This window comes from Syngnathus floridae, chromosome 1 (genome assembly GCF_059516105.1).
Source record: "Syngnathus floridae isolate MCC-2025c chromosome 1, RoL_Sflo_1.0, whole genome shotgun sequence".
Taxonomy (NCBI): Eukaryota; Metazoa; Chordata; class Actinopteri; order Syngnathiformes; family Syngnathidae; genus Syngnathus; species Syngnathus floridae.
The window spans coordinates 21000690-21025607 of NC_142413.1; the positions used below are offsets into that span (position 1 = coordinate 21000690).

Genomic DNA, 24918 nt, shown 5'->3' on the forward strand with positions numbered 1-24918 from the left:
TGGGAATTGATGTGTCTTTATTTACATAAATTAGTTCCCAGAACAGAAAATACTTTCATAGAGTCTTTTCACATCCATTAAATTTCCAAGTTTGTATATTGATGATACCCACGTAAGTAACATAAGCCAACCCTTTCACTTTGGCCGCCCTTGCAGTGTCCACTTGCACAATGAGAACAAGAAGGTTATTACACTCACAATTACTTTTTGTATAGCAGCCAGAGGTCTAAAGGAATTGCCTTTTGAGAATTGGCTGATAATTCCCTTTTAAGAGCAAGGCCATGTTTTATACTGTAGCTCCAGAGCTAAGAAATAAAGTGAGAGTTTGACAAACGGCGATGGAGAGCATGATTGTGGTGTCAAGGTTTGTCTTATGCACTCTCGGCTGGACGCTGCTGCAGGACACCGAAGAATCAGGGCATCTGTCGGCCACGTCCAAGTAAAATGTTGCTCTATTGTCTCTCCGGCTTGCCCCCACCCCCTTTTTTCCTAGTATTGATTAGAAATAATGGTCCTCTCGCAGACACTTGAGGAGAGTGCTGTTAAAGGGCTGTATGCTCCGGCAGCTCTCCAAACACTGAGTCACGATAAGAGCTTCTGTTGGTATCCTTAACTACGTATCACACATACACATATAGAGACGTCGCTGGATAGCTGAGAGCTCAATTTTGTCTGTAGCTCAATTTTGGCATGTCTTGATCACAGCAACAACGATTGTATGTACAAATGTACACATTAGCTTCCGTTAAGGGTCCAACTACCTAGACACAAAAATAGAAATGCAATTGCTGTATAAGTCGAGGAGGAGGCGAGAGTAGCTGCACGATTCGTGAACTGTCTCCATTCTCTGTAGCAGGCGTGGAGTGCATCCCCGCAGTCTTTAGTGTCCACTGTCGAGCAAGCGAAACAACAGAAAGCTGATGGCAACGGGAGGCAGGAGCCCGAGAGGGGTCGCTGCATTTGGGAGGCTGCTGGACGGCAGGCTGGACTGGTCCACCAGGAGTTCATTTCCCATGGCCTGGGTTGGGAGGAATACAGATTTAATTACAACGTAGACTCCAAAGTTGAGCTTCTTCTGGAAACGTAGGTCTCAAACGTTTGCAGTTCAAACCATCAAATGTCAGCATGAGGTCAGAATACATTTCACAAGTGTATTTTGCTTTTGCTTTGTCTTTTTTCTGTTGCTACCACAGAATTGGTACTCGTAATGCAGTGCTTCTCAATTATTTACTGTTGTTTTTGGACAATTGTGATATTAATTAGTGTGAAGGTGAAGGCCTTCATACTTATGTTATTCTACACCATTAACTTTCTTCTTCTTCTTCTAGTTTATTCTCCTCACTTTTTTGTCCGATTCACTTCATTTCACCTTTGCCATATTCCAAATATTCACGTGAGGAGCACTTGCATTTTTCTCATTCCCAAAATTTTCAATTGTCAGCTCCCTCAGCCACTTGTGTCTTGTCCAGGTGTACCTCGGTGTCTTGTCAATTTGTTTTTTATTTAGTTTCCTCCGTTCTGTTAAGTCTTGTTAGGGTCATAGTCCTTTAACCTGTGAGTCATAGAATGTGCTTTGTGCTGTCCTTGTTACTTTATGCTCTCCAAGCCACGTCCAAGTCTGTTTTGCGAGTGTTTATTTTGATACTTTGTTGCCTGTTTTGTTCTCTTGTTTCTTGAGTTTTTCCATGACCAATAGTGCGCTGTTTTATCCTTTAAACTAAAACTGTTTTTTGAGTGAACCCCGTTCTCGCTTCCTTGCTTCCCTGCACTTTGTGTCCTCCATTCTTCAAAACCTAACGGTGTTTCGATCTGAGTTTTAGGCTGTTCATTCTGATCATCCATGAGTGAGATCCACCGATACCAATCAAATGGATTTGCTGCACAAGTCACTAAACATGCTACTTCAATTATTATTGAATATGTGGACTATGAAATAAAATGAACCTATTTTTGGTCATGTGATGTTTTTAAGCTGAGCCACAATTGGTTGTTACCTGAGCAGTACTGCAATAATGGAGGGCTTAATTGTACCTATATAACATCAAAACAAGGAACCAAACAAAAGTGATTGACAACAAGCAGAGAACAATGTACCTGTGTGGGTATTTTTGTATCCAGTATGTACCCCCTTGTTATTATGCTTTCCGGTGGGGAAGTACTGCTCCTGTTTTCTCTGCTGCGGTGGGCGGGGCTTAAGGTATTGGACTGGCCCACCGTGGGCTGCTTGTTAGATTCACTCCCAAACGCCTTTAGGGCATTCCCTGTTGCACGAGACACAATAGGACACAATATCCTCATTGAAACGTCACTCATATCATCTTTGGTATTTAGCAGGCATCTTCAAAAATATTTAGTCATTTTTATGTAACTGTTTACGTACGATACGTATTGAATGATTAGTACATCGCCAAAGGACGTTTGGCTTTGAAGTCACTTTAATTTGTCTTGGAATGTTTACATAGGTATTGCATCTCTGTTTCGCCAACTAGTTTAGTAGTTCAGTTGGCTCAGAAGTCCTCTTGAACTGCAGCATCTCTGGATGTCCTACCTGTTTTTGCATCAGTTTGAGGCAGGCATTTGCTTATCTTAAATGGCTGATGAACTTATCAACTATTTGGGGCACCGTGTTTTTGCATTAAGTGTTTTGAAAGAAGCAATATTCATGAGGACGTGGCCTGAGTTTTGACTTTCCTGGCAAAGGATTGACAGAAAAAGCAAAAAGCATCAGTATTCTCTCTAAGCCGCCGCCCTGCACCTGCATCTCCACATCGGCCTCATTAACTCATAGAACCTTCTGACATGGCCAAACAACTCAGAGACTCTCTCTGTATCTTTTCTAGGCAGCAGGCCCAAGAGAGCTGCTCTCATTTGCCACGTCGAGCTTGGCGAACATTTCCGCTCACTTGCGAGCGAGTGCATTTCAGTGTGAGTTTAAAATCATTTGGGGGATTGGAAAGCAGCAGTGCTCCGCAGAATTCGTGTGGCGCCGCCACGTTACCTTTCACTGGTTGAGTTGACAAAGACTGCAAAGTGTTGACTTCATCAGCACCTACTAATTAGCGTGAATATTGTAATCAAACTGATAACAAAATTACATGCACATAGTGTATTGCTTTAAACTTTGTTTAAACTGTGTTTTCCTCATCTTGCTTCATCATTACAAAAGGTTTGAAAACATTTTCTTGTCGAGGGTTTGCTATTTTTATCTCAATGAACGAACGCACCTGTGACAAGGCACCCCAGGAACTTTTGCAAATGCGGTGCTAACACAGACAGTTTGATGTGTTTCAAGCAAGGAACATTAATCAATATTACCGATGAACAAATGATATTTCACGTATTTGTATTGCACCTAAATTTTAGAAGTGGTCAAATTTGACCCGCACAAGATCTACAAGTAGATGATTCGCCCAGAGATTAAATTGGGCCCCTGTATCTATTTGTTTTCCATTTCAGGAAATACTGCACGGTAATCAGGAGTTTAAAAAAAAAAAATTACGAAGGGATAAAGAGAGACATTAACCGTGGAAAGGTTTAAATCTAATTTTCAATACCTCCATCAACTCAGATATCATTTGTGACAGCCTCAGCAACAAAGTGCAAGCAGTGGGAAGCAGATGAGTAATAAAACGAGAAACAGTGAGATACAGAGGCTATTTGATTATGTCTAAACCAAGCAAAAGCGGGGGGGCAGTGCTTGATTTAAAATGCACTGGCGTTTGAGCATAGTGGTAAACATCTGTCCACGTAATCATGTGGGCTCTATCTCATCACAACCGTTTTTCCTGCGTCATCTTGTCTGGATGCGTCATGGCTCAGGATATTAATTTAACTCACTCTGTTCAGTCAACATCATATTTTTTATTCCCAGGCAGAATCTACCACCTGCTGTCTATAAAAAAAACACACAGCTTTAAATAACCCTACCCCAAATATCAAAACATGCATGTGGTTAAAGAAACAAACAAAAAAATCCCTAAAATTGCATGGACTAAAATATGGCTACTTTGATTACTAACAATTGACTTTCAAGAATATCATCAATCTCCCAAAAGACTGTACTGGTTAAATTAAGACGAGCATAAATGTCCTAAAAGTTATCCAAACAACGAAATAAAGTACAGCAAAGCTTTATTAAGCTTAAAGCTCCCATATCCCAAAGGAAGGCAAATTGTGCACAAAAGGTCCACTCACGGAGACAGATGTTTTCGGTGAAGTAGTCCAGAAAGTCTTCGCATTCTTGCCTCTGGTTGCCGCTGGCCGAGCAGGAGCACCACGGTGCCACACTGGAAGTGGCGTTGTCAACGTAGTTTGGCGTGATCGTGCTTCCTGTAGAGAAACAACACTGTCGGCCTGGTTTGCATGGTGTGCGCTACATCTTTTATATTTAAAAGCTCTCCAAATACACCCACTTGGTGTGAAGGAGTTGACTACTTCATTTTTTTTTCAGGTCACACCAGTCTAAAGCCATGAGATTTTACACATGCGGCAACATAGTGGAGGTGGGATATTGAGTGCTTCAATAAATGTTAGCCAAGTGTGTTTTTATGCTGTGGGGCACCAAATGCAGGAAGTTATTCTTGCTCCTCTCTGCAATGTGTGGAAAACTCATGGCTATTCCTTTACTTTATGACAAGTTACAAAAACAAAGCGGTACGTTGAAGTTAATAAGCGCATCTGTCTAGTTGTTGTCTGGAACCAGCGTGGGTTTTCTTTTTTGAACACACATTTACTTCTGTTGCTCACTTGTCATCGGCAGAAATATCTCTCACCTCCCCGGAGCTGCACAATTCTCCCTGTCGTCCTCTCACATAACATATGTGGCCATTACCACTGTTTATACAGCCTTTGCTTCGTTCCATGTCTCCTCCATCTGATCCTCCATCTTCACAAATATGCATACTTACCAATGAGTCCTGTGTAGGCGAGGAGGCAGGCACCGTAGTTTCTTTGCTTACAACCACTGGCAGACACTTCAGAGGGTTCGCAGTCATACTGAAACTGTGCCAGACGAGACCTACAGAAGACGGAAAGGTTCTGGTGAGCAAGAACATGATGGATTCTTGTATTCTGTTATGCTTTTTTTCCTACTTGGTGATTTAACTTGTCTCAACCACAAAATATTGGCTAGCCTGGTACAGACTAAGCACATTAGACTAAAATGTGAAAGTGACAGAAAGACTAATATATTTCACCACTAAACCCCAAGACTTGGAATCATTAGTAAAACCCACCAGTGTAATGGAGCCCTGGAAAAATAATGACCATGACCAGAGATTGCAATGAGCGATAACTCTGATCCATCTGGCTCTTTATCCATGTTCAATATTTAATGTGCTATTCCAAGAGGCTCTCAGGGGTGTTCTAAACTATGAAGGAGAGTGGGTAAGGCTTAGGGGTAAAACAATGGGTCATTTGGTTGACTGAATGACTGTTTATTTGTTTTCAAAAAGTCTGAAAGTGGAATCGCGGAGGCGGGAAAATATTGGAACCATCCTACACCATTTTTTTTCATTTCAATCTTCTAAATGCCTCACCCATGTCTTTTATGAATTAATCACACATGCATCACCAATCCAAAGGGTTCTCTGGCTGAATCACATATAGTACAGACCACACTTCTGTCACCATTTTTTACAGGACACAGAGGAGTAGCATATGTAGTAGCTACATGTAGTTCCATCAAATCAGGTTTGAAAGGGGGTCTGTTGAGTTGCAAAAGCTGTATGTTAATCACCTAATCGAAAAACCATGCCCATTAGAATGGGGTCCCACTCGGATACACAATCAGTGATATATGCTCTATCATACTCACTCGCCTACTGGAGGTTGCCTCCTGTGATTCACAGCTAAATTCTGATACATTTGTTGCTGAACTCAAAGGGCTAATGACCTTAACCAGATCGATCCTGAACTAGTGGAAAAACATGTAAACCGACCACGACACCAGAAATACTTTGACCTCAAAACCAAAGAGTCAGACCCCTTGCATGGTATCCATGCAACTACAATACTTAGCTTCAGCACACAACCAAAAAGTGATCAGTATCTGCTTTTTCTTCGGTTTCATCAGTTTTACCAAGAGCATTTAGAGGACTGCTTATTTCTAGCATGATTCTAGAACCAAGGTGCAGACATAACATTTGGGTTTGTTCCAAGGGTTACGCAGTTACCGTTCTCTGCTCCTCAGGGATGGGTTGAATTCAGAGGAAGAAAGATTAGAGGTTGTTGCGTGCCTAACATGGATCTTGTGTGGGTGCGGGGTACCAGAAACAAACTTTTTCCAGCATGACATTTAATGAATGTCAACAAACAATAAGCTCTCACTAACTTGCACACGTAGTCAGCCTCGCAGATCCTCCTCTGTGTAATGCAGCTGGGCTTTTCCACGCTTTCATAAGAGCAGCTGGGAACAATGGTCTGCCTGCGACGCTCCGCGCAGGCCGTGTCCGTGCAGGGGCAAAATAGCAGCTCATGCGTGTGGTCAGCGGGAACGCGGTCGAAGAACCTGCGCAGGGCTTTGTTGCATTTGACCCGGTTGCACAGGCCAGATTTGGCAGTGGGTTTGATGCAGGCCGAGACGTATTCTGTGCGCAGCTTCTGACACAAATCGTCCACGTTACAAGCCTTCGCCGCATCCAAGCAGCGATTCACAGTTACCATGCCAACATCAGAGTCTATGGAAAGAAATACAGAAGTGAACAAAATGTATTCTGTTATATACAGTAGATAAGCAGGCAGACTTTGCATGAATACCCCGGTTGGAGTACAGTTTGGTTTGTCAGATAAGTTTGTATCAATTGCAATGTGGTTTGAAGATCTCATAACAACAAACCTTCATGACTTACAAAACGGTGAATAGAATTCTTCAAAGTAAACACTACATTTTGCTGCCTCAGCAGTAAGTCCCCATTCCCATTCATGAATTGTATTACTGTAACACAGTGTGTGACAAAGATATCATTTTGGATGCAGGAATTTTGGTCAGATAAATGGTGTAGCTGTCCTTAGAACAAAACCGGCTTGTCTTTGCCTCAGGCCAGCTGCCAGGGAAAATCCAAGCGTACCCCAAAGGGTTCAAAAGTAAAAATATGAAAGTTAATGAAGGTCAGCAGACTTGCCTGCTGTGATGGAGGCCAAACGGACATAGTCATAATCCCTCTGCACGGTTTCATAAGGGTAACTCTCTACCAAGTTGAGACCTGAGGGAGGAAGAAATGGTTTGAACCTGTAATTTTGCTGCAATCTGTCTATGATTGAAAATTACATAACCATTAAGGACGGACAAACGTTTTTAGGGTGAACTATAATTTGTCAACTTAGAACAGATATTCTCAAACTATGAACATGAATACCCATAACCTTAACGAGGACAAGCGCCAAAGTAAATCAATGGATGGATTGCAATATCATACGTATTAATACAATGGCACGATTACTCTCTACTTGGCAATCAAGAGCATGTTTTTCAATAACCATCCCTAACTAAAATATAATCAGTTGTGACGTTATCCATCGACCGTTTACCATGAATGATGGACTGGTGAAGGCTCCAGTAGATGCTCAGGCAGTTCTTTTCCTTCTTCATTCCCCGTTTACACTGGCAGCCGTGCAAAGGGCTGGAAAGCAGGGCGGACACTGCGTTGGCGCACTGGCTCCTGGCTCCAGGTCCCAGCTTCATGCTGCCATTGCCCGCCACGCACTGACGCAGCGTACGCAGGCGCGGGCTGCAAGTGTCATCGCTTGAGCACATGTCTCCGGCCATCAAGCAGTCGCTGCCGGCCAGTACAACCTCCAACAGAGCTGTGGGAGAGGAAAGCAGAACAATGAGTTGTAAACTTTGACATGTAAGCTTGTTAGAAAAGTGGTTCTCAAACTTTTATGGCATAAAGTGTATGCCAAGTACCAGTCTGGTAAGCCCAAGCGGGCATCAGAAAAACAAGAATGGAGGATTTTTCTCTCAAAGGTTTATTTGGCTGCATGCTATAGTCTGCTGAAAACTGAATGTTTACATTATAAAGCCAAATTGTCCATTTTCCCTTAAAATGTGTTGTTTGTTATATTTTATGTATTTATTCATCTCATTAAATAATTTGTTAATTATTGTGAATAACAACAATCATATTAGTGAAAATTGAAATTGTACATATACATTTTAAATATAATTTCACTTAATGATTGGTTGTTTATAATAAAAATAATTCTAAAAATGCTACTTAAAATTGATGATTATTTATGATTAAAATAACACATATTTAAAGGCTCAATGACGCAAAACTCCTTCTGCCAACCCAATGCGGAGTCTGCTGAAGCCTTTTGATGGACAGCATGTTTCCGTTCTTCTCCTTACTTGATTAAGCAAAACACACTGGCTCTTTGTTGAGTAACCACTGTGCTACTATCTCGTTGTACTAACGAAGTTTTTTTTTCCCAGTCTGATGTTAAGAATGGATCGATATAATTGTGACCACAAGGTCCTATATGTTTACACAGTTTGTGTAACTTTGTGGATGCTTTCCCATTTCTGAATGTCCTGTGATCATCTCCATTATTTACCAGTGTAGAATGTGGATAGAAAAAGTCTGAGATGGAATTTCATGCCTTTCTTTATATTCTTACAACAGCTTGAGTTCTTGCATTCATAGCGCATGCCCGCCCGACCTTGTCCTCAATAACTTTTATGTTGGCGGATTCAATGGCCAAGGTATTCAATGAGTAGATGCAACATTTGGTACAGAGACTATTCAGTTCATCCATCCATTTTCTGTCACTTATCCTATTCAGGGTCGTGGGTAAGCTGGAGCTTTTATTATCAAACTTTGAGAAAGAAACTAGGTACATCTTGGCTTGGACTGCTTGCCAACCAATTACAGGGTAATTATGTAACCTACTAACAAGTAACCTATGAACAATTTATTTCTCTTAACCTAAAAAGGATGTTTTTGAAATGTAGAAAGAAGTTGCTGTACTTTGCTGAACTTTGAGAAAACCCAGCTCAGAGGGAACATGAAAAGGGAGCTGAGATTCAAACATTAGAAATTAGGCAGATATGGTAAACACTACTACACAATTCTTTCTTAATTTCACGAGTCTCCGTTTAAAATTAAACGCAATTAAACGGATAGAAACTTTTTTTTTCACAGACTCATTTTATTTTCATGGAAGCTGTGACCTTTAAGACAATTTCTTCCTTTGTTCTCTATCCACTATGCATTTTCCATGATGATTCTAAACGAAGAAAGTAGCTTCTATTAGTTTTATGAGGTTTCCGTGTCATAGTCCAAGGCATGCGCTCTAATCCGAAGTCTCCGACATCTGCCTCAATAAAACCGCTACACTTTTATGCACAGCAGATAATTCTGGGACACAATCCTATAACCCGTTACAGGTCTTGCCAACATCACACTTTTAAGTGAGTGTAAGATCTTATATTCTCTTCATTAGATGTCAGCAAAACCCTTCTAATAGAAACCTGTGTATGTGGTAGTGTGTGTAATGTGTGTATCAGCCCGTTTGTCCCGGCTACAAGTGTCGGCTTGTGCTGCGTTGCGCACAAGCCGAAATAGTCACCATTCATTACGAATGCAAATGGATAAGCTGATTTGACATTTCCAATGACCTCATCTTGATGTAGCGGCGGCTTTAGCCAATTAACCATGTGAGTAATCAATGCGTTCCGAGGCTCAGTTAAGTCCTCACTTTGCCTGCCACATAAATCACAGACGGATTAGCTGATCAGTTACCCGTGTACGCTGACTAAATGGTCCACTGCAGGACAGATAAAATGGAAAATGAAATGTAATGAGGCCGACTCGAGTAGAGGCATTACTCCTGCTCCTTTGAATGATCACAGGCTCTCCTAAGATTTGGAAATTGATTTTATGTCTGGATTAACAGGAGCACCTGGCCATGTCAACGTAAAGCTACTTGAGTGACAAACGCTTCTCTGCAGAGGTTCACTCTTCTATAAGCTAGCCCAGGCGTTACACAAACGCTGACACGTAGCTCCTTCTTCTTTTGGCTGCTCCCCAACTTTCTGTTGTCTACCAAAAAGATGGACGGCTAAATTTATTCAAATAAATCAGTCAAATTCATTCGAATCCTCACAATGACGATATACTGTTGATCGATTGATAGGTGTTGTCTTGAGTGAATAATGCCAATATATGAACAGAAGGATGACAGAAGAAGAGTGTTTAAATTACCTTTTTGAACTGGGCAAGGAAATATATTGGTGTGATATACTTAACATAAAAACAACAATCAGAGGCAGTTTAAATACTGTGGTACCTTGAGGTGTATTACTTGGAAAAATACAAAAAGTCTCGATAAATGGTGGGTCGATTAATGGATAGACGGACGGACGGATGGACGGATGGATGGATGGTGTCCAAATACTTTTGTCAGCAGTCATGTAGAACTGAACTTACCTTCTGATAATTAATGACTGTTTGTAGGTTTCTACATCCTGTTTTAGTCGTTTTGGCTTGCTGAAACTGTCAGTGAGTAGCAATTTGTAAACAAATGACTTGAATTTGGATTTCATTTTCCTAGTGCTGTGCATCTGAGTCCATCTGTTTGTGCTTTTCAGAAGAAACAGAGTGAAGATGTAAGCTGCAAACAGTAGCTTCTTGTGCTTGTCGCTATCTGCCAACTGCCATATGCTCGTCATTTGTGATCGGAGGTAGAATGTTTGTTGCTTTCAAAACTCTTAATTGAACAAAAATACCAAGTCTCAAGTACTATAACACGCAACTAAGTAACATTCTGAGCCACCCTCAAGTACTAAAAAGTTAAGTGCGACCCAACAAGTCCCTTTTATGAACCCTGTCCGTTTCCATGATGTCGTCTTTAAAAGAACAAGGCATTGATATAATACATTAAAGTCAGGCCAAAAAAGCAAATATAAATTTAAACATTGTAAAATATTTGATTTTGAGGGCACAAAGTGAGCTATTTCTAACATCAAAGACACGCAGATTGATTTTGAGACAGCAAGTATTCAAAATGAAACGCTGTCACTTGGCTCACACTTCAAACACATGCTGCATTCAAGAACCAGCAGGAAAAAAAGCTGCCTCATTTAGCTTCAAAGTCCTGAAAAGAGTCACAGTCACACTTGAAGCACAATGTGCTTAAAATGCAAAACACTTTTTTTTAATCTGCAGTTTGGCTTGAGATCTGTCCAACAATTTTCATCATTTCACACCACAGATCTTTCACTCCATGCTGTCTAGTTTAGAATTCTAATAAATAGGGGAAACTCTGACAACAGGCCTGCACACAGTACATAAAAAGAATGCCGACTCTGGGAAATGTTTCGTTAAAGACAGACTGAATGTGGGTGAATACGGACATGCCGGTGGATATAAAAAGTTTTTTGTAATTGAAAAGTATAAGACCATTATAAATGCTTTCAAAATTTGTGTACATGTGTAAATCACAAAAAACTTGCATTTTAACAGGGGTGTGTAGACTTTGAATCCACTGGATCCAATTTAGATTCTCCCTAATACTAAAACGTTGAAATGTTAATATGTAATTGAGTGATTGAGCATTGAGAATTATGTGGAACCAATCTTTTGTTAATTGGTTTCTGAGTCATTGTGGCAGAATAGTCTACAAGTCTCAATGAATTTCATGTCTAGAGTAGGATAAGACTAAGCTGAGCTTCATCCAAGCAAAGACAACCCCTTGAAGTGTATTTTGGAATCATAATTTGGGGATATAACTAAAGAATATATGATTTCTACATATAAGTAATTAGAATTTTTTTGAGGAGGGTTGTCAATCATTCTGACATTTTTGCTATTTGCGTCTGGGTTTTGGACATAACCCATGTGAATGAACAGCAGTTAAAAGCACTCAGAGGGGAAAATAGATTCCTTGATCCTTTTTTTAAAAAAAGAAAAAAGAAAAGAAAGAGAAACCACAATGTCTATGCATAATTACATTTAATAGGGCTTCAGATAAAAAAAAAAATCCAAAGTATTACACTGAATTTAACAGAGTGCACCACCCCCCCAAAAAATTCATCTGTTGCAACCAGTCCTTGTTGCTTGAAATAAAAGGGACTGGATTGCACTTCTGACCATTTTTGAATCCAGTTGTGACAATCAATCCTAAGCAAACAAAACAAAACTCTCATCCAGCGCAACTCATCAAGAGTCACAAGAGATTCTATCAGCATCAGGGTGTCAATTCGTTATGCGTCGTAGCTTTAAACATTCATTGCTTAGGCAAACCCGGAGAAAATCGAAGATCATCAAATTTTACCTGAACTCAGATAGTAAACACAGAAAATTGATTGCCTGAAAAGTCTGTCTTGTTTGGGCTCTCTGAAGCACCGGAGGCTAACATCATTGGCAAGCTGAAATAAGTTTGAAACTTTTAACTACCTGCTGACGGACACGGGAAATTCGAGCCAACTAAAGAGCCTCTGCATATTTAGCTTTGACTGAACGCTACAGACATACAGAATGGTGGACCGTTTTCTCCCTGCAAAATTGCTCAGCGTCTCCTTAAACATTCAAATCGTGTCTTCCTTGCAGATGATGATGCGCAGACATGCTATGATAAAGGAGCAGAGACACATAAAGCCACTCTGATCCTTAATGGAAAGCTAATGTGCTGCTGTGTCGCTTGCGGTTCCGAGGAGACAGGAAGCCTCCTCGGAATAGCAAAGGCATGCTTATGGAAGCTTATCAAATGTCTAAATGTACACACAGGCACACAGCTGGTTGTAACAAGAGAGGACGGTAAAAAAATCCAAAAAATCCAGTTTCCAGTTTCAAGTAATCATGATTAGAATTTGAGCATTATCACAAAATCAACAGCTGTACAACGTCGGTGCTTTCAATGAGTGAAGGCCAACGACATCATAATAACTTGCATAGGCTGTGGATAATTCAGGGGAGCGCATACGTTTCAAACTCTTTCAAGTACTGGCGACAGTTAGTCAAATGGGAAATCAACTGCCTTACACCTGCAGTGCTCTGAATGACTGAAGGCTGATGAGAACCTAAAAGGAAATTTACCCCAATTGGGTCTCACATTATTCCGTGTTTTATTAACCCCGGCAAAAACAAACAATTCCATTGGAAAAACTTCGAAAACAAAAGCTTGGTTTCAGAACCCAACAAGTGTCATATGGCTGTAGTGAGAACGGGATATAAATATTGTATCGTATTGTATTTTACTGCAGCGAGCATCATCTTGTTTTACTGGCACATCTCAATATGCATTTGCATTATCACATACCAGCGACTCGTCACGTACATTCTCTAAGAGGTCTCAGTTTCCATTGGTCTTAAAGGTCAGTAAAACATGATGTATTTTCACCTGCAATGACTACGGCTAATTGTGATAATTAAACAGTCCAATAGGAGTAACAACTGTTTTAATAATCGATTAATTTATCTGTTTTTTTTTTTTTGTTTTTTTGTTTTTTTAAATCACGAATTAAGCTGATAAAAACAACTTGAGGTTTCACACTTAGATGTAAAATATTTTCTGGTTTATTCGACTTACAACCAAGGTACCAAATTTGTACAACACAGGCTAATCTATACTAAATTGTAATTAATGTGTGTGCAGAGCTACCTAAATTTTCATGATTTTTTCAGGATCTCTGTGTTAAAGACACCCAGTGTTGCTGCCAGCTGTGTCTGTCACTCAAACATCGAGAAAAAGAATGGGAGCAACATTGCCATACAGTTACAAATACTCAACAACAAAATCACCACCTTGGACTTAAGAAAGCGCCCAGACTGCATTTAGACATTGAAATCTGCTGGCAGCCGTGGCATAATGCAGCAGACACAATCAGACACAACATGAATCATGTGAGAACCTCCATCACCATAAAGTCAAAGAACATGGCAAAATCCATAGCGCGGTTTGTTACGATGCCATAAATCCTCAAGAATTTACTTTGTTTTCCAATTTTATGGATCCAGATGTGCACAAAACTGGCCATGTGCGACAAGAGCGTCTGTTTTTAGCGCTTTGGTTATTTAAATTCCTTGCATGTCTTCCTTGAGAACGCTATCGTTTTATATCGCACTTTGATTTTGCGTCTTAGTGATGTATAATCGTTTTCATCACTCATCCACGGTGCTGGACGCTTGGTAACAAGTTGTCAATGAAAGACTAAAATGCCAAATGTGGGTCAGATTCCGAAGCAGAGGAGTTCATTATGGTGAGGGACCCACGGTAGCTCAGTTACATCGTTTATTGGGGCTCCTTTGCTAGTCTCTGTTTTAAAGCCTGAGACAAGAGGTCACTCGAGGAACAGAGCCTGACATGGAGATCTAAAAGAATCTGAGCTCTCAAGTGTAAAAAAGCCTTTACACCGCCACATGAGCAAATTCTACCAAGCATTTCACGAGTGCCTTTAAGGATTAGGTTCTCATAGTGGATAGCTAGAAATAATGAGGAAGGGCACCTCGAAGTCATTCCTGAAATAGTTTGGAGGGCTTAAAACACTGAAATATGTGTTGCTGATGAGATCTTCTCTTTTTTTAATTGAATTTGATTTTCTAAATTGGACATGCGGCCTCCTTTTCTAATATGAAAAAATAGAATGTATATCAATAGTATACAATGAGCAGAGCACAGAAGCAGTTTGTTGAATCAAACGTACAGTTTAATGTTTTGTTTCGAGAGGCGCCAGACTTTAATGCAGCCTTCTGACAGTGGAAGAGGAAAGATGTATAAGTCTCGGGAAGAATGCTCACGTCGTCAGATTTGTCAGGAAACACCTTCTTTCGAGGTCACTCCACCCAGTGTGTGCATTTTATGGAGGCATCACGCCTTTACTACTGAAGCATATGGAAAAATATGCCCTTATGAATGACTGAAGACCAACGATATGTATATAAAAGCTGTCTTGATTGGATGCCTTTCAATGTGGCCTTTTTTGTCCATTTTTTGGGCATAGCAATTGCATTTCTATGTCAGGTAAAAAGAAATTGTGAAAACAATATCAATAGCTTTTGGCATGAGTGCCTTGAATGTCTGAAGGTCATGAATCACAATATAGTGTTGCTGCTTTGAGTTGTTAATAAAAACTTTCAGTGCAGAATATGCTTTGCCATTTGTTCAACCATTTATACACAACTAACAAGATATTTGGGAGGAACACAGAAAGGAATGACTGAGTAACATGGTTTTTATTTTGTACAAGCAGCAATCAAATGCACGAAAGCAGAAATTCAAATCATCTGAAAAGTAGAGTGTACAAAAACCACTGTCTGGCAAAATCAACACCTTTTCAACTTCAACACTTTGACTGACGGCAGACCAATGACATCATGAGTCCTTATGAAGGAGAGCTTCTTTAAATGCGTCTTTTTCCCCCCCCCAGGAAGCATGGTGACTATCCTTCACAGTTTTATTAATACAGTTTAAAGTGTAAATATAAATTAAGGAGCTAAATGAGCTAGATTCGCACATTCTTGTCTTGTTACTTGACAGATGTTAACAACTGTCTGGAAACATGTTGGCCCAAAAGGGATCACGGAATTGAAATGCAAAACAGGAGCCCATTTGGAAGTACTTCATGTGCTCTTCTACTAGGTGAAATTTTTAAGTAACTCTCTTTGGAGAATTAAGTGTCTTTTCTATCACAGGTGGTCTCATCAATGTTAACGTTTTGGTGGAGCAGGAAACGCGTGGGCGCCACAGAGGAATAACTTGTGCTCTAAAACTTCGCATGTACAGTTGAAACTTTTGAAATTGGTCTCGCATTGAATTGAACTGAATTGCAGTGCAGACGGGTGACAATTAGGGATTAATGTATGACAGGAAACGTGGCTCCAATCTGCACTGAGCACACTTATCACATGCTTTTCTTTCGATGTAAAAAGAGCTTTTAGGCCAGAGAGCAAGACTAAAGGAGAGTAAGACATTGATATCTCGAACAATACACTTAAATTGCGCTATTAGCCTTACCAACTGCTGTAATCATATAGTGTGTCACATTAGCATCACGTTAAAATTTCCCCCTGACTCAGTCACCCAAAGGCTTTACAGTCTGTCTGAGAATTTCTGCTATTTTCATTTTATATCAGTACATGTGATAAGCCTTGTCAATCGAACTTAATAATGAAACGCTGAAAGTTCACTCGCATAATACTTAACGAGAAGTGGAACTTAACTAATAGTACAGTCAACCCCCCACCATTAAAAAATAAACAGCTTGGAGATAATCTTATTTAGAAAAAGCTCACATGTATTGACACCTCAACATAATAAAAACTATTTCATAGAAATCATTTTTTGTCTGGGAAAAAGTCACCTTAATGCTGACACACAAGGCAAAATGCCTTAGACTGACTAATTACGAACAATAACACAGTTTTATAACCCTATAAAACTTTTGTTATACTTGTTTACTGTTTGTCTGTTGTGAGCCATGTCTTGTCACCGTGGGATAGGGGGGAACGAAATTTCGGTTTCTTTGTGTGTCTTTGGCATGTGGAGAAATTGACAATAAAGCTGACTTTGACTTTGACTTTGACTTTGACTATAAGCAACAGATATTAGAACACAGATGGTGCAGCAACATATGTACACAGAGAGTATCAACATTTTCACAGGCATGTATCTTTTAGCCTCTGTGAAAAATGAGCAATTCATTCAGTAGGCAGGGTACACCCCTAGCTGGTCACCAACAAATAGCAAGGCACACATAGACCAACAACCACTCACTTTCACAATCACACATTTAGACAACTTAAATTGATCAGTCATTCGCTGTAATATTATATTGCCTCTGGTGACCAAGTCATGCACCTCAAAAGGAGCTGCACAATAAATGCATGAAATGAGGATCTAATTCATGAAATAATAATAATAATAATAAATCATATTTATAACGCACTTTACATTCGGAGGAATCTCAAAGTGCTACATGGCAAGTAAAAACAAGAAAACAAAGCAAAGACAAGTATAAAACAACTGGACAACAACCAGGATGTGAGAACAGGATTACGGAAATGCTAGAGTAAAGAGGTGAGTTTTAAGTCTGGTTTTGAAAGAGTCAGTGGATTGGAGTGCTCTTAGGTGGTTGGGGAGGGAGTTCCACAGTGTGGGGGCTGCATGGCAGAAGGCCCGGTCGCCCATGGTGCGCAACTTGGTTTTCGGGACGTGGAGAAGGTGTGAGTTGGATGAGCGGAGGCTTCAGGTGGCAGGTTTTGGGGTAAGGAGTTCTTTGAGGTATGGGGGAGCATGTCCCTGCATGTTTAACTATTTAATTGTCTGTACTGTATACATTTATGAAGTGAAACACTATGGAGTTTAATTTTTCATGTTAACACATAAAATAAATTTTAACGATATGTTGGAACTGAATAATGGAACTTCCATTCATTTCAATGGGGAAAGAGGATTTGAGATAAGCGCGCATAAAATTGCGAGCGTGGTCACCCAATGAATTTAACTGGTAAGTTAAGGTACTTTTGTGCGTTGAATCGAGCAGAGACGTTTTATTTAAACGAAAGTAGTGCTTTGCGGTTGCCATCTACTGTGTGAGTAATTGAAACCTTTATGGGGAGACTTTAATTACTCAAAAATTTTCACTGTTAGCAGCAGGGTTTTGTCTCTACACTTTACTTCTGTGACACCAATTATTACTTTCCTGTTATTCTGGGCTACCATCTTGTAGAATCACAAATGCTACAAATAGCCAAAGGGCAAAAAAAAAAAAAACACCAGTATGAAAATGTGTCAACAGCCAACCATGAATAGGCTACTTATAACTTTTATAAGTCACAAAAAGGTGATTTACTTTATTATACATTTTTGACGTAATTGTCACCTAAAAAGTCCAAAGGAAGTCAACCACCATAACGCATAGGAACCAAACATTTCACAGGCAAAGGTTCCAGTGTGTTTTTTAAGAAAACATTCCCAGCGCTGTTTTTGTTATTCAACAATTTCATGCAATTCTGCCAAGTAATGTGAACATTGGTTTGAGCCCCACGGACTTAAAAAAAAAAGTCGCCATTTCCCTATTTCTCCAGGCCACATCAGCTTTATGCGCGTTCATGCCAAGCAACATCAATGTTTTGGTGACCTTTTATTGGCCACCACAGAAAGAAATGTTGTTTTCGCAAACCCAAACAACTGTTTCTCCTCTTTCTCTCGAAAGACATGTACAAACCTACTGAGGCACATAATCCCTAGCAGCAGGTTAGACTGCATAAAGAGCCCACCGACGTCAACTACATCTGACTGCAAAATAAGTGAAGCCATTTTTGACAGCAAATCATCAAAATAGTAAAAACGTAAATCATCAGTGCTTTCAAAAGTAAACTAATGGGACGTTCTCTTATTATTAATGAGAAGGTTATTTGGAAAAACAGACCCTTCAGTGAGAGCATAGCAGACTGTCAATGTTTAAGTGCCATAAATGCATGCACCATTTATGTTGTTTTTCATTGCTCACAAACACAGCAAGGAGTCCTAATTATTGTACTGCGGAACTGCAACTTAACATTGGAGTTCAAGCAAAACATTTTTTATTTCAGCGTTATCACAACACCTTATTAGACCTTATTTAAGCCAGCATTAATGACTTTTTTTCTGAAAGAAGCAGAGAAGAAGGGGAGCGGCAGGAGGACTCTGTATTGATCATGTTTCAGTGAACAAAATGACTTGATTTCAGTCTGACTGATGTGTACCATTTGAGAATCTGCTTGCGTTGTTTGATATGATTTGACACCAACAAAACAATCATTGAAATGCTTAACACCAACTTTCCAAGGGGAGGAGGCTTTTTTCACGATAAGAACAATTGAGTAAACATTGACATTGACGTTAGCTTCTCGCACAGGCTTCAGCGGCTAGCAGCCATATGCGTATTTGTAAACAACAGGTAGTAATGTATACAGTATATGTGAGTTTAAATGTGCTTTAAACTTCTAGTTCATTCTAGTGTGCTTCCATTTCTTTATTTTTGGTTGATTGTCAATTTACTTCTGATTAAGTCATAAAGCTTCCTGGCGCTGTAGTGATTAGAGAGAGTAACAATCATCCCTGTAGCTGGGATTCAATTTCCAGTCAAGTATTTATGTTCTCTATTTAAAAGAAAACAATTATTTTAGGCCCCCAAGCTCAAGTGTTACATTCAATGTTTGCGTGCCTCTTTCAGCCTGCCATGCATTTCCTTGAGATTTCTGTGTGGTGTGCAACACAAAATATTGGGTAGAGGCTAATTAGATTTTCCCTGTATATGACATAATTCAAGTTTCTTTTCCGGTGTTATAATGGCGAGAGTTTACAGACTCAAGGAAATTGTAGGTTATCAACAAGGCATATTTTGTTCAAACCTGTAGGTTCCTGTCTAAATTATTGTAGTATTTCCATATGTGTTCATTTATAGCTCATCCCACAAGTTGTTCAAAATCCCAGAGGAGTGTGTGGCGATTCCTGTAAGGGCGACACATTCACAGTAATGTTGCTCTGGTTTCACAGTGATCACTCACACCGTGTTGTCGAATCCTTCGTGGCATTCTCTTCATCCGATTAATTAGGGCCTTAATAAGCGCTCTGGGAGGGATGCGGGTGGTGACAGGGCCAAAGGCTTCTTTGCACAAATGAGGCCAAATTCTTGTCATTGCGGACTTTAATGAGAAGGCAGAAGTATGGCGGTGTCAAAGAATTGTTCCTGTTCACTTGAGTTTGTAGACACAATACAGAGAAAAAAAACTGTCATGAAAACAGCTGACCCACTGTCCCAGTTTTTACACTGCACACTCATGTCTAACAAAATACTATCAGAGCCTGTTTGTAATCATATTTCATATTCATTGGTTGTCATCCGGCTAATATTCCATCTTTTCGTAGTACGTAACCTGTTAGAATCTGTGAAATATTTTTTGGAGACATTATGACTGATGGAACGGAACCATCTCATCAGTTTGTTTATTGCTTTGTTTTTGCATCATTCTGAAATGCCTTTGAGTTTAAGTTGAACGGTCACTTGTGTTTTCTAAGAATCATGTACATCTCGTAAATTCTGACTAAGCTTAGGGCCACAACTGATTCAAGCGTTCAAAAAATCATGATTCAATTGCTGGATGCCATGCCACTGTGTTGCAGCGATATCCCTCCCTCTTTGTAAATGGCCAAAGTTGATGATGCAATTTGCAGTATCTTCGTGTAAAATAGGCTCAAGACCCTGAGACAAAAGTTTTAATAATCACAGCTCAGTGAGATACAAAAGTGCTGCTGAACTTGCGAGTGCCAATTTGTCGGCTGCATCATTGGCTGCTCCTGAGCGATTAATCTTGGCGTGAGGAACGGAAGTGGCATCCTCCTCCCTTGCATCAAGCAGATGTTGTAAATCCACTGCAGCTCGCACAGACAGGTGCCCTCCAGCCACTCTCTCTTCTTTTGTCTGCTGCCTCAGTAATGGCGCATTTCCTTTCCTTGAACGCTGAGGGAATGAAGCGGCACGTCGTCAAGCTTCTATCATCTCCTCATTACAGGGTTATACAGTTGAGATTAGTTGACCAATCACCTCAGAGGGAGGGGGATTTTTTTTAACTATTATGCTGGGGTTTAAGTGTTTGCAGATGCAGACGCTGAATGAATGTACAATGGCAAGAACCCATGTTGATTGTCAACCTAAGGTGGGGGTGTGCAAAGTCTGTGTCATGGCGGCCCACAACTTTTCCTTTATTGCCTATTCTATAAAATATAATATATAAATATGATAACGATAAATGCCAAGAAAAGTTGTATCACTTGGATTTGGCACTTTAAGCAACATATATTTGAAAATAGATGGTGCAGCAACACAGAGAGAGACAATATAGCAATTGTTGAAGGCATTTTCTTTGAAAAACAACAAATATTACAACAGCTTGGTGAGTGAGTTAGTTGAGAAAGTCTTGTAAGTCTGTATTCACTGCCTCCTGCTGAGCAAGGTGAGCACCCCAGAAAGAGTACATCATTAATGGGCATTGAGGCATGAAATCGTGATGTACAATGTGTTAAAAAGTAGAATATGTCGAGTTCAAGTTTTCATATGAAATTTTAATTAATTCCATTTTCATTCATTTCAACGGGGACAAGATGCTTTCCGATATCCGAGTGTTTTCAGTTACGAGGATGGTGCGAGAAAATTTCAATTTGTAAGCCAAGGCATCACTGCATGTACTTTGTTGCATTGAACATATAGCTGAGAATTTGCTGTCTTTTTCTTTGAATTATTAAAACTTAAACCCTAACCAATATTACACAATATACAATACATTCAGGTTTTTTATCAATAAACAAAAGATGAAAAATCGCAAAATGGCCCCACCATCCTTTTCACTTTTTTCTGAAAGTGACCATTGGTGTAAAAAGTTTAGATTTTTAGTCCATGTATTTTTTTTTTTTTTACAATGACCCACATCTGGTGTTGTGTATAAAATAGTTGACAGCAACAACTGCTTTTAACACTTCACACCCACTACAGAATATCCTTACAAAGTGACGACATCCGATCCTTTACGTCGCTGATACGCTTTCAACGGTGGAAAATTGTGGGTGTTACTTTGTCCCTTTATTCTGTGTCATAGGGAGCAAGTTATATAATGAGTGGTTTTTTTGGTTTGTTTTTAACCTCATTTTCCATGTAAATGTTTGCATTATTTAGCTATGCTCTTCTTAAAGTCAATCTGTACCCTTATTAAATGTGACTGATCAATTAAGATAGGCTATTCCTTAAGGAAGACTTGTTCCTCCTTTCGGCCAGCTTCCACTATAATTTCATGTTATTGCTTGACTGTCTGACTGAGGCAAATCTTTGTATTTTCTTTAACAGGAATAATGAAATAGAAGAAGCTCAACGGATAGTTAGATAGATTGTTAGGATGCAGTGTTTCTTTTTGCTGTCAGATTCCATCACATGGAATTGAGGCAAGACAAATGACCCGCACCAGGGCTCGTGAGCTTCTAGTTATGAAGCCATTTCCTGCATTTCCTATTTGTACAACACAACAATAATTCAATTTATTTCACATAAACAGGCATTTCCAGACATTCCTTTTGATTGTGGCCACACTCAGCTTTCCCTGATTTGATTAACAGAAGAGCTCCTCCTGGGCATAAGAGACGGCAAATTAATTTCTGCTAAAACACTATTTGCAGCCGCCTTAGTGTACGTTCCGGCTCAGGAACACTGATAAGGAACTATTGCATTATCTTGGCTGAAGCTCAGTGGTATTTACTTGTCTGTGCATGTAAACTAACACTGCTACTTCTATATAGTTGGAGGCCACAATTCCTTTTTAATGAAATAACATTAATAATGCAGCATGTCCACATATCAAATAGTGCTGTTGCTGTCTGTCATGAATCTGCGTAAGGAAAAAACGCAGTTGCATTCACGGTCGCGGAAACGTACAGCTGAGAAGCTTTAAGGTCAGCTCCTTTTGTATGGGGAGCGAGATTGTTTACGCTTTGGTCTTGTTTTGCACAACATTTGTAACATAACATAACTCGAATAACATTTACCAAGGCTGCTGATGTTTATGCAAGTTTGAAATTTGAGAGACAGGCGAGGGTGAGGCTATAAAAGCCAGCATGTACTATCACTGAGGTAATGGTAAAGGAGATGAATCAATCGCTGTCACATTGCCATTCTAAACTAATTGTCTTTAAACTCTCAAGAATACTGGCTTTACTTCAAAGCAAGAATCCTACTGATTTCAAATAAGATCATCAATTGAGGCAACTATGCAACTATGATTTGGCATGATTTGTGGTCTAAAGAACGTCATGGCAGCTCTGAAAAGTTACATCAATGCACCATTAGTTCAGTGATGTTCTTCCATCCTATTAATGGTAAAATAACAAAAGATTGTTTTTCACAATGTCAAAGAGCGATACTTTTCATTTGATTTACTGAGATCAATTTTCAAATGGACGGGCATAATTTTCAACCTAGTCTTTAATGGAGAAAGTCCATTGATTTTAAATGATACAGTGTATCAAATGGCTGGATAGTGGTTAGGGGTTTTCCACAGTACTCCGGTTACCTCCCACATCCCCAAAACATGTTTCTAGTTGTTTGTCTATAGAATATCTTCTCTGTGATTGACTGATGACTAGTGTGCCCCGCCACCCCCAAAGTCAGCTGGAATAGTCTCTAGTTCAGTGGTTCTCACCTTGTTGGAGATACCGAACCCCACCAGTTTCATATGCGCATTCACCGAAACCCTCTTTCGTGAATTTTATTTTATTTTTTTCAAATTCAAGACATCAATTTTTTTTTTTACTGTTGCACAAAATGAGCCGTGCATGAACATCACCTTGTTCAAACAACAAAACCAACACAATGCATGAACTCACAACAAATGACACATCAGCAAATCAGTGTGACTTCTTCTGTTGCCTTTGTGAGACCAATTCAGATAAGCGTCATCACAAATTTACACAATAAATCAGATGTGTTCGGACCTCCACAGTGGAGGCTCTGCCGAACCCCTGAGACCAACTCAGCGAACCCCTAGGGTTCGATCAAAACTAGCTTATGAACGACTGCTCTAGTTACCCTTGAATCTCAGAAGGACACGTAGTTTAGAGAATGAATAATTAGGTACGTACGTCAATCGATAATAGTTCCAGTGGTCACTTTTAGTTTGTATTTGGTAAATGACAGTGGCCTTTATTCATTTATATCTATTTATTATTATTGCAAATTTAGCAAAGAACAGACATAAGTTGGCGCCCTAATGTTACAATTCTACTTGAGGGAAACTACTGTTTCCGGCAAAGATTGTTCTGTAACAGTGGTTCATTACATCCGCTAAAAAAAAAAAAAAAAGAGTGGCCATATGTACCTGTAGGTCCTAGTGTGCAATGAAAATTCTCATTTCACACTCAGCTAACCTGGGTAAGAGAGAATGTCCTTGGACCTTTTGTCAGGCCCCCTTCTCAAGAATTCCCTTCCATCTATCATCATGAAAACCCACTTAGACGTAACAGTGTCCAGGAAAGAAGAGGAGCTCTCGCTTACTCTGCAAAGGCATAAGGCTTCCCTTTCTGGAGCAGGTTTTCTTAGTGGGAAGAATCCGAGTTAATGAGCCTCAGTTTCCCTCGATTTCACAAAATCTTTTTTTTGTTATTTTTTTAGGGGACGCCATCTTCTGTCGCTGAGCATAGTGATCAAGATAGATGTTTGCAGTGCCTTATGGAATTGGTTTGTTGTGATAGCACTCCGACTTGTGATAGTGCACATTTCCTTAAAAATATGATACTAAGGAAAATAGAATTAGCTGTCAATGATACTGATAATGGTACTGATGTGATAAGAAGACATTGTTGTGCTTGAAGTTTGCTGGGGGTCAAAGCTGTTGAAAATATTTCACTTGACTTTGTCTGAGGGTCAAAATATTATAACTGATGTGAAAAACAGTCAACATAATCTAAAGGATGAATGCGATGTCATTAAGGATTTTTCCAAATTCGTTTTATACTAGTTATATAAATTACCTTAATAATATGATCTCATGTTATAATGATAAAGTAAAAGCCGTGATTCACAGTCAAGATTTTTTTGTAAGTGTTATTAATTTATATCCCACACGTCCTATAAGAAAATTGATCTACTGATTCAGCCAATCAGAGCATCACTATGGTTTTGTCAGTCACTTGTTGCTCTGTCAGTAGACCAAGGTTGTTAACAACAAATGAAATAGTAACTAAAAACTACTAAACTTGGGAATTAACATTTTCATTACTGAAATAAAGTAAAAACACTACATCTTACCATTAGGAAAATAATCCTAAATGGAGAGAAAATGTCTTTTGTTTTCATCTTTGTCAATTTATGTAATACATGATCTTTCAGAGTTCATTTGAAATGTATTTATTGTGGTACTGCTCTTTATCTATACAGAAAGTCAATTCAGAATTGTA

General features: G+C 39.5%; 1 protein-coding gene across 3 annotated transcripts in view; it reads right to left on the reverse strand.

The window, feature by feature from the left end:
* gfra4b (GDNF family receptor alpha 4b) overlaps nt 1-24918 on the reverse strand; it is a 30645-nt gene continuing 5727 nt past the window's right edge. The window contains exons 1-8 of one of the 3 annotated variants that reach the window (XM_088391112.1): nt 12399-12532; nt 7528-7803; nt 7122-7202; nt 6332-6677; nt 4908-5017; nt 4195-4329; nt 2095-2261; nt 1-1018 (exon numbers count right to left, since the gene is read on the reverse strand). In XM_088391112.1, coding sequence (XP_088247238.1) covers nt 881-1018; nt 2095-2261; nt 4195-4329; nt 4908-5017; nt 6332-6677; nt 7122-7202; nt 7528-7765 — 1215 coding nt within the window. In that variant the 5' untranslated portion in view covers nt 7766-7803; nt 12399-12532 and the 3' untranslated portion in view covers nt 1-880. Of the gene's footprint in view, nt 1019-2094; nt 2262-4194; nt 4330-4907; nt 5018-6331; nt 6678-7121; nt 7203-7527; nt 7804-10430; nt 10620-12398; nt 12533-24918 lie in introns of those variants that run through there. The other 2 variants (XM_088391105.1, XM_088391097.1) reach the window with 2 other exon arrangements.